At 58.8% G+C, this 10,186-nt stretch overlaps 1 protein-coding gene across 2 annotated transcripts; it reads right to left on the reverse strand.

Moving 5' to 3' along the window:
* Window positions 1–3,872: 3,872 nt before the first annotated feature.
* On the reverse strand, window positions 3,873–9,343 carry DNAJC5 (DnaJ heat shock protein family (Hsp40) member C5). Of its 2 annotated transcripts, XR_001514883.1 has the most exons (5): window positions 9,226–9,343; window positions 8,403–8,616; window positions 7,760–7,931; window positions 7,608–7,676; window positions 7,231–7,323 (listed from the first exon to the last, which is right to left on the reverse strand). XR_001514883.1 is itself a non-coding variant. In XM_006779562.2 (4 exons), exons 1-4 carry the CDS (start codon window positions 9,330–9,332, stop codon window positions 7,220–7,222), a joined length of 597 nt encoding a protein of 198 aa, XP_006779625.2. In that variant the 5' UTR covers window positions 9,333–9,343; the 3' UTR covers window positions 3,873–7,219. The 2 variants fall into 2 exon arrangements, 1 of the variants encoding a protein (XP_006779625.2); XM_006779562.2 differs by lacking the exon at window positions 7,608–7,676 and having other exon boundaries at window positions 3,873–7,323.
* Window positions 9,344–10,186: the final 843 nt, after the last annotated feature.

The raw sequence follows: 10,186 nt of genomic DNA on the forward strand, positions 1-10,186 counted from the left end.
AGTGGGGGCCTGTCTCCTCCAGCTGGGTCCCCTCATCAGAAGCAGCTCAGGGAGACTGCCACAGGTTAGGAGACTCTTGGGCTCATTTCTTGCCAGGGGCCCCTGGAGTGATGGAAGTGGGTCACCTTCCAGTCATGGTGGAGGGTAATTGGGGGCCAATGGGAGGAGGGGCAATTCCTCTGGCACCTGGGAGCCTCCCAGGTCCCAAGGTCCAAAATTGTCCAGGGGACAGCACCCAACACAGCTATTGGACACGTCAGGAGAGTCCAGTTTGAGAAGACTCGGTGGTGCCCTCAGGGATGGATGAGCCCACCCCGGATACCCTCTGATGGACCGACTCGGGGTTGGGAGCCAGGTGGCCTTCGAGCTGCCTTTTTGAGCATCTGGGTCTCTCTCACCTGGAAGAGAGAGGAGAGCTGTGAGGATGGGGCTGCAGCCTGGACATATCCACAGAACCTGGGAGGGGACAGTTGGGCAGGAGGCAGACCTGGAGCCACTTCCTATACTGGTTCAGAAGCTACTGGTACACTCAAGGGGCGGATCCAGGAGGAGAAACCTGCCCGTGAGGGCTCTGCCAGCTGCCCCTGGGCAGTGCCTCCAGGACTGACCAACCTGAGAATGGTGTCTCCAGGTCAATCTCAGGTTCGTCAGCCCGTGAGGTGCTGCCCCTTCCCCGCAGTGGCTGCCAAAGGCACACATGGTTGTCACACCGAGTCAGGAATGTTGCACGTGCCCACAGGGTCTGGAGGGCTGGCAGGGCCTCATGGTGCCTCAGCTGGCACACCTGGAGGCAGGAAGCACTTCACTTGGATCTCTGGGCCCCGGGCCTGGTGCAGCCCCAAGGGCATCAGGGGAAGTCCTGGGAGAGGACCTTCTGCTCTGGTCCCTGGGCTAGACCTTAGGCTGGAAGCTGGGGGGGAGGGGGAGTGTTTAGGCTCTTCAAGGCCAAGCTGAGTGTTTGAGGGGAGCAGGGGGTAAGGGTGCACAGGGTTCAGAGGCGGGAGGTGGTGGGGCAGTGGATAGCAGGTGGATTTGGCTGTGCTTGGGTGAAAAGGGCAAGAATGGGGCAATTCCCACATGGGGTTTGTGGGACCAGGTCTGTGATGGGGCTGGAGGAGGAACTGGGCTGGAAGCAATGGCCACTTCAGGGGTGACACATCCACTGGGGCAAATGCTAGGCAGGTGGGCCTATTCCAGGTGCGGGTCCCTTGGCACATCTGCTCACCAATGGGCTTCCAGCTAGGGGCCAAGAATCATCAGGTGCCACGTGGCTGGATGTGGGCTAGCTGCAGCCCTGACCTTCCCTCAGTCTCCATGTACCCCAGTCCCAGTGGGCGTTGAGGGCGTGACTGTCAGCCACCAAGATGGCTGGGGGACAATGCATCTAGGGAAGAGGGGCCCTTGTCCCGGCGCTGGGGGCGGTGCCTCAGGCACACCCCAAGTTCTGGGGAATCAGCATCTAAACTGGGGTGCCCAGCAGGGTTTATCCCTCTGAAGCAGAGGCTCACGGCTACCCCCCTACCCCCCTCACCCCCAGACTGGAAGTGGGAGGCGCGGGGACAGTGAGCCAGGCAGCACCACCACCTCCAGGATGTGACCTCCGGTCGGTGTGACTGGCACTGGCCCTGCCATGTGCTTGCTCGCTGGCTGGGGCCCCGGGGCCCAGAGCTAGGGGAGAACTTCACACTTCGTGCCTGGGCGTCCCTCCAGACCTGGTGGCCCCCGCGTGTCCTGAGGATCCTCCCCGCGCCCTCTGGGGCTGGACGCTCTGGTTCCTCAGGTCCTGCAATGGTTATCGAGCAGAGGAAGTTCTCGTGTGGCCCTGGAGACCCAGGTCCCCAGGTCCCTGCCTGTCCTTGCCGCAGGAACCCACGTGTGTGACAGACTTGCAGGCCATTCCCTCCAGCTTCTGCATAAACCACTTCAAGCGGTCGTGCTGACTGGCACAGCCCACAGGGTCAGGCAGCGCACCTGACGCAGCAGGCCCCAGCGGTTTCGGAGCAGCCGGTCCAGGAGGTCCAAGCCCAGGGCGCCCCCGGGGTCCACTCACCTCTGGGTCAAGCCCCTCCAGCTGGGCGCTCGCCCCATCAGGTGGGTCCAGCTGCACACAGAGCCCTCTGCCAGGTCCCTAGGGTGGGGTGGGGGCATGGGGGGGCTCCCGACAGGCCCCGCCCTTCCATGTAGACCACACCCCCCACTAACACCTGCCTGCAGGGCTCGGGCTCCAGGCCACCTGGTCCCTGATTGTGCCCCTGGCAGGGACCCCTGCCGGCAGCGGGCCAGGAGGACACGGCCAGGACAGCGGAGGGCTGGGTTACTTTATGATGGTCATTGGAGTCCCATAGAGAAAATATTGAATATAATCATGGTTCTACCTAATTAGGATAATCGGCAGAGTAAACAAGCCCTGGCTGGTTTGGCTCAGTGGATAGAGCGTCGGCCTAGACTAAAGGCCCGGGTTCGATTTCGGTCAAGGGCACATGCCCAGGTTGCAGGTTTCATCCCGAGTAGGAGGCGTGCAGGAGGAGCTGATCAATCACTCTCTCTCATCACTGATTTCTGTCTGTCTCTCCCTCTCCCTTCCTCTCTGAAATCAGTAAAAAAATATATTAAGCCCTAGCTGGCTTGGCTCAATGGATAGAGCATCAGCCTGCGGACTGAAGGGTCCCAGGTTCGATTCCGGCCAAGGGCACATACTTGGGGTACGTGCTCGATCCCCAGTGGGGGGCGTGCAGGAGGCAGCCAATCAATGGTTCTCTCTCATCATTGATGTTTCTATCTCCCTCTCCCTTCCTGTCTAAAATCAATAAAATATATTTTAAAAAATATTTTAAAAAAAAGAGTAAACAGTAAGGAAAAACGTCTCAGAACACTAAGGCTGGCAGGGAGGCGGAAGGGGCCTGCAGACAGGGAAGGCGCCGGGTGGGCAGGCCCACTCCTCTTCGGTGAGAAACTAAAACCACCGCGTCCAAGAGCCCAGCCACCAGGCGCTGTGGTCAATTCAGCTGGTGGACACTGCTCAGCAGTCAGGCACAGCCCAGGATGCTTCTTGATGTGCCCTGACCGGGGAACGAATTCACAACTTTGTTGTATCAGGACTATGCTCTAACCAACTGAGCTACCCGGCCAGAGCCGATGCTGGTTTAATTTTTTCAGAATGTTTTTGCCTTGCCCTGAGCTAAGACCAAAGGCACAGAGGAAGACCCACCCCCCACCCCAGGAGACAGCTGCCGCCCACAACCCCTGGGCCTTCTGGCTTAGAGCGGCCTCTCCCATCTGCTGTGTGCAGAAGGGGACACACTCATGGAAGCAGAGCTGGCAACTCTTATCTCAGGGGCAAGGCCACAGGCACAAGGTGGTTTCAGTGCAGGGACAGCTCCCCCTGCCATCAGTGGTGGGAAAATGGGCCTTTCCTGGGAGGAAGACTGGGAGACCACCAACGTGGGGACAGATGACCCAGGGGGGACTGTGGTGTCCAGGAGTGAGGACCCAAGTTTTCGCCACAGGGATGTCCCGGTGGGGCAGGCAGCCGCTCATGCAGCTGGGTGGTCAACTAATGGGCGTGGAAGGAGTGGAGCTGCTGTCTCCAGGGGCGACGACAGTGCGGGCGCCCCTGGCCTGCCGGCACACGCCCTCAGAGGGCTGTAGAGCGCAGTCCCAGCTGCCCTGGGCCCAGCGCTCTCAGGGCTCCCATCTCTTTTTCACTCCAGTCTCAGCATTTAGAAAGTGGAGGGGAAGGACATCAGAGCCACCTGTGAAGCAGGCAGGTGGGCGTGGCTTCCCCGCCCCCAGGGGACTGAGGAGGGACCCCCAAGGTTGGCTGGCCCTAGGCCAAGACCCCCCAACAGGGACAACTAAATAAGACATGCCTGGTCTGCAGTGAAAACATTTATTTTACAACAGTTATCTTTATTCTAGGTCAACATTCAGACATACAAGATGGAGGTCACTGTGGGGAAACATCCTAGCCCTCTGCCTGGCCCTGGGTGTGCCCGTGGGGTCAGGGCCTGAGGCGCCCCAGCTCCACCAGGCTCCACTCACAGGACAAAGCCAGTGCGGACAATGCTTCCCATGCATTGCACTTCAGTTTTAAAAAACAACGTCAACATATTTCAGTGCAAACTGCCTCCCCTCACTTAGCGTGAAACATGAGTCCATTTTCCAGGGAAACAAAATCGAAGGTGTGCCTAGGACCAGGCCACCCCTCTTGGAGCGGGGGCAGCACGGCCCTGCTCCTCCCCGCGACCCCCGACCCAATTTGTGGTCCCAACAGAGACTGTTTAGAATGCAGTTGGTCACTGATTGTATCTGATGCTTAGAAAATTGGTTTTAAATGTTCCGAAGTGGAATGGGTTTCTACCACCTCCCAGATGTCACACAGGGACAATCACCTGTGGTTCAGGTGACCATGACGGGCACCCTACCCCGGGTAAGCTGACACTGCAGTGGGCTCAGGCGCCCGCCCAGCCATCCACCCAAACTCTAGGTACACGGCGGCATCAGTGCTGTTTCCTGAGCAGCCAGCAGAAGAGCTCTCAGGACCCCCTCCTGCCCGGACTCGTCAAGAAACAGGCTGTGTTGGAGCCAACTTTTATTGTACTTGCTGCGTTGTCACTGGACAGCGGCAGCCAGTCCTGCTGCGCGATATATACATATACACATATGTACACACACGGAGATGCACCACCGCCCACACCTGCAGCACAGACTAACCGTGCCTGTCAGGACTGCAAAGATGCAGCTTTGGCCAATTCCACAGGCGGAAGGTTCGCAACCAAACTAACAAAGCAAGCAGGTGAGTCCTGGTCGCAGGGGGTCACAGCTGAGAACGTGAGGAAGGAATGCGGTCAGCCCCTGCCTCACGCCCATCCCCACTGCCCCTGGGAGATGCACCAAGATGACAGCCAGAAGGGACAGACAGGCCCCGCCCCGCCCCACCCGAGCCCGGTGGCTGGCAGCACCGTGTGGGCTCCTCAGGCACAGACCGCCCCCTAGAACATCGAGGATGAAGACACCGCCTGCTCTAACCACAGCCGCTCTGACCTCTTCCTCTGCCAGGTCCCAGCGGTGCGGCTGCACTGACGGACGGGACAGTGGGGGGGAGGCTCACCCACACGTGGAAATGTCTAAAGCAGTTTGAAACGAGAACAGAGCCAAAAGGAAGACAAGGCGAGACCCATCACTGAGCAGAGCAGAAGCCTACACACCAGCAGCTGCCATCAGACATGCTTCCTGAGGGCGTCCACCGCACTGGCTGCCCGTCAGGCCAGCCCTGCCTTGGCCAGTCGGATGGGCTTCCTCTGACACAGACCCCAACACCCCCGGGCCACACACACTACCTGCCGTCGGACACCAGCACTGGCCACACCTGGCCCAGCTCTGGAAGGCACACGGTTGCCCCCCACTTAGCATTCGAACCAGTGCCTCTCCAGGCGCAAGAACTCTGCTCACCAAAAACGGACCAGGCAGAAGAGGGAAATGCACCGGGGCCTTCGTCTTGAAAGCGACCACCGAACACTCGAAGGGGCCTGCCCTCAGGGCCGCCGCGGTCTGCAGCACCATCACCGCGGTCTCGTTTTAGGGATGCTGAGGCCTGCCCCGAAGAGCAACACAACGCGGCGGCCGCCGGCAGACACCTGGCGGGGACGCCGTGACACACATGGAGGGCCTGGCTGGGTGGAGATTTAAACTGGGTTCCTGGTCATTCTGGGGAAAGCAACTCATTTCCTAAACCACTTCCAGAAGCGTCCCAAGGCGGCCAGGAGCTCAGGCTGAATCCTGGGCTGCGGAGCCGGGTCGGCACAGGAGAGGGCCGGCTCTCGCCTCCGCCCTCGCTCCCCGGTGGGTCAAACAATGCATTTCTCATCCTTTTAGGAGAGGCCTGGTTTTAGCAAATTAGTTCTGACTCAACATCACAGTGCAGGGCTATCCTCTCACTGAACATCTTCATGATCACGACAATGAACAAAAAACCACAATGGGACCAAGCAGCTGCCCAGGTCCCAGGCTGGCCTGCAGGAGGGCCAGCGGGAGGGGCCCTAGGACTGAGGGTTCTGCGAGTGGCCAGGCCCCCACACACAGCTCTAGCTAGCACAGCCTGGTGGGCAGCAAGGGCCACAGGGGAGAACAGTGGCTTCAGGAACATGTCTGGTTCGGCCCAGCCAGGGAACCATGCCGCCCAGCCTTCCCGAGCTTGTCCCTCACTCTCCCGGGACACACAGGAGCAGCGAGAACATTCATTCTGCAGACACCGGCCCATGCGGGGCCCTTGAGCCTCCAGAAGCTGGGTGTAGGGCCAGTAGGGAATCTGCTATTTGGTACAACGTAACTCACACCTCCTCAGTCCCCCGAAGCAGGGGCGCCACCCACCAGGCCTGGGACAGAAGGAAGGACAGACTTCCAGCAGTTCACAAAAGGCTCTGCCCGCCACAGCAGTGAGATCCTGGTCTGGCTGCTGGCTAACAAGCCAAGGGCGCCAGGCTCCCCGGGCCCACGGCTCCCAGGCCGAGTGTGCCTTTGATCCAGCGGGTCCTTCCCCAGGACCCTGATGCCTCTGCCTCTGGCTGAGGAGCAGCTGAAGGAAGAGGGTGGGCAGGGGCTGGGGAAGCAGAGAGGAGGCTGGGCAGCCAGGCGCCACCGGCAGCCTGGACTCAGCCTGACTGACTGTCTGGGCCGCAGCTGCCACGGTGGTGCTTCCACATCCAAGATGGTTACAGAGAGGCCTGGCTTCAGCAAATTAGTTCTAACTCAACCTGGAGGAATGTGGAGGCTGACACAGAGAAGGGAGAGGGGAGACGCTGGTTGTGGCTATCGACCCAGCTCGTGGCACAGGGGACTCGGGCTAGACCCAGGCCAGGAGGAGGCCTCACATCAGAAGCTCCCGGTCCCCACAACACACTCACCCTCGGAAAAGCCCCGCCACAAGGCCATGCACACAAGGTGAGCAGCAGCTGCACTAAGTGTCCTTGCCACCAACACCCGGGACGTCACAGTGCGGAGAGGCCCTGCCTGCGGCCCCTCCTGGACCAGACCCACAGCTCTGCAGGCAGTACCCGCGGTGCCGGAGCACAGAGCGGGCGGCCCCTCCCACCTGCTGGGGACACACCGCGTGGCAGCTCACGGCAGCGACCTGACAGCCCGGCGGTGCCCAACAGTTCATGATTCTCAGGTCGAAGTGGCCGGGTGCTGATTGATCCGCACATCACAGCTTCTCCTGAACTTAATTGAACCCGTCGGTGTGGTAGCTGGGGTGGGACTCGGCTGTGAGCTGAGTGGTCTCTGTGGCGGACGCTGGCTGTATGACAATCGGTGTGTCTGTGGCCTCTGAAAAGTAATCACACGCATGTTCATCGCATGAGGACGGCGGCCTTCCGAGTGCACCGTGTGCCCTGTCAACACGTCCTCCTGTGACAATGCTCCGTTGCTCTGCTGGGGCACAGGTGGCAGGACAAGCACTCGGAGGGAGAGGCTGTTCACGGACCTCCCCCCCAACCTGACCACCTCGTCGCCTTAGGCCGCCGCGGGCCCAAGGCCGCCCCACCTCCTTGGTCCCCAGGCACTACAGCTAGCGCAGCTGGCGGGCAGGGACAGCCCCTCGTCTGCTTTACCTCCGAGTCCACGTTCAACCTCAACGGGCCCAGCTGCCACACACATCCTGGCCCCATGTCAGTGCCCTCCTGTTTGACAAGACAGGTGGACACGGGTGAGGGCCCATTCTGGCGCCCCCCCACGCACGCAGGCGGGCCCTGGCGGCACTCACCCCGCTCGTCCGACTGCAGCTGCGCCTCCAGGTCCTCGGGGGACACGTAGAACTCGGTCTCCTCGCCCTCGGGCGCCTTGGGCTTGCACTTCCCGCAGCAGCAGTTGAAGCAGCAGCACAGGCAGCAGCAGCAGTAGCAGCAGGTGAGGAGCCCGCAGAAGACAAACAGGGCCTGGGGAGGAGGTGGGCGCTGGCTGAGGTGGCTCCAGACCGGGGACTCCCCAATGGGGCACCCCCACACACCCGCTGCTGCCCTATGAGAGCGACAGACAGACAGGCGGGCGCTCCTATTCTCCTCCAGATCGAGGAGTGTAAGAAAGGACCAACATGGGAGTCAGGAGAGACAGAGCGTCCAGGTGCATACAGAGGAACTATCCACAGAGGGGCTGCGAGCAGCCCTGGCAGCAGCGATGTGGGCTGCCCACAGCTCAGCACCCTGTGTCCTCACACGTGACAGGGCTTAGAGAGAGTAAAGGAGAGTGTTGAGAAACGTTCAGTTGAAAGGCACACAACTGCCCACACTCACACGGGATGAGCGGGGTACAGCCACCCACCAATCATCACTGTCAGGAGTGCAGAGTGCACCATCACGCAGGGACCAGAGAGTCCGACACCCGCCGCCCCGTCAGCTCCATGCCCTCACCTTTGCCCACCAACTGGACAGCACGAAGTAGGTGTTGACGTTCTCCTCCCCAAACTGCTCAGCCACGTAGAGCCCCAGCGAGCCGTACTTGTCGTAGATGTTCCTCTTTGTGGCGTCCGTGAGGATGGTACGTGCGTTGTTGATCTCCTTGAACTTGTCCGCAGCCTCTGGGTTGTCAGGGTTCTTGTCCGGGTGATATTTCAGGGCCAGTTTCCTGAAAACCAAAACCATTGCTTGGTCTCATGTTTCCTGTTCACCCACTGGATGGAGGTGCCAGTGGAAGGAACATTTGCCGTGACCATCTCACTTTCCTCCTCTCCATAGAAGTGGGAAGGTGTGGGTCAAAAGAAATCTCTGCCATCGTTTCCAACTTTCCACAGCGCAAAGGCAATCCCTACCCTGACCTCTAGTGTCCGAGCAGCTAACTGCACACTTCCTGCACGAAGCAACAGGCAGGGGGTCTGATAAGGCACTTTGCTGTGTGTTCGGTCATCACAGCTTTACCAATGACACCGCACCTAAGGGCCCATTCAGGTTCAGCCTGGAGGTTACAACAGGCAAGCAGACTGTCACCACCGCGTGGCACCAAGTCCCTCTCCCAGTGGCCAACAGCCCCGCTCAGCACATTGGAGCGGCTTGCTGCAGGACTGCCTACTCCAGCGTGGACAGTCCGGAAACGCTAATGTGCCCACTTTAAGGTACAAGGGATACACTGTACATACAAAGATGTTAAATACTAAGTCAGCCAAGAAAAAATTAAAAAAAATATATATATGGTCGTTCTTGGTTGGTGCCAATCACACGCATGAGGCGTGGCTCTTACCGGTAGGACTTTTTAATGTCGTCTGAGGTTGCGTTCTTGTCCAGCCCCAGAACATGGTACAGCGATTCCCCAGAGGTAGAGAGTGAGCGCTGTCGCTGGTCGGCCATGGTAGATTAGTCTACAAGAAAAATTCAAAGAAAACTCAAAAAGTATGAAGTGTGCAGACACGGCACTCAACCGCAGCCCAGCAGTTTTCACTTGTATGTGCGGAGGGCTGTAACGCCACCGGCCTAAGTTGAGTTTCAAAATTAAGTGGATTTATTATAACACCTAGAGCAGAGAGTATGTACAGCTAAAAGAAAAATGAAGAGATTGTCAAAATAAAAATGCAAGACCCACTCACTATGCTGTCCACAGAGACAAACCACAAAGGCAGGTCCTCTGAATACCTGGGACAGAAAGAACGGGAGAAACAGGGAGCCCACAGCTACAAAACCTTAACGCTTATACCCTTTCTCCGAAATGACGGACAACAGGAGATAAGCCACCCCGGTACTGAGGCCTGAAGAACACCATCTTAGTTGTAATTCCGGTTTGGTGACCTCCTGGTTCATGGGTCGACATTAAACCACTGAGCCACGCCAGCTACATTCAACCACAGAGCCACGCCAGCTGGGACAGAACATTCACCTTTTAAAAATCACAACATGGAGAACCCAGATGGCGGCATAAGGTATAGACCTGTGCGTGCTGCCTCCCACAACAACACTGAAATTACAACTATAAGACAAACAGCTATCATCCAGAACCACGGGAAAGCCGGCCCAGTGGAAGTTCTACAACTGGAAGGAAAGAAAGAAGCGCATTGAGACCGAGTAGGAGGAGCAGAGGCGCCAAGAACAGAGGTACAGAGTCGCACCTGAGGGGGGCTGCACCTGGATGCGCGGTTTTTTTCAATCGGAAGGGGAGACAAGCTCTTGAACGCACTGAGCTTGTTTGGGGCGGGATTCGGAGGTCCCAG

Source organism: Myotis davidii, unplaced genomic scaffold (genome assembly GCF_000327345.1).
Source record: "Myotis davidii unplaced genomic scaffold, ASM32734v1 scaffold244, whole genome shotgun sequence".
In the NCBI taxonomy this organism is placed as follows: domain Eukaryota; kingdom Metazoa; phylum Chordata; class Mammalia; order Chiroptera; family Vespertilionidae; genus Myotis; species Myotis davidii.

Coding starts and splice junctions, on each gene's coding strand:
- DNAJC5 (XM_006779562.2), bottom strand. CDS start 9,332: ATGGCCGACCAGCGACAGCGCTCACTCTCTACCTCTGGGGAATCGCTG. Junction 7,932..8,402: donor TGTCCAGTTGGTGGGCAAAG/GTGAGGGCATGG, acceptor CCTCCTCCCCAG/GCCCTGTTTGTCTTCTGCGG. Junction 7,324..7,759: donor GCTGCAGTCGGACGAGCGGG/GTGAGTGCCGCC, acceptor ATTACTTTTCAG/AGGCCACAGACACACCGATT.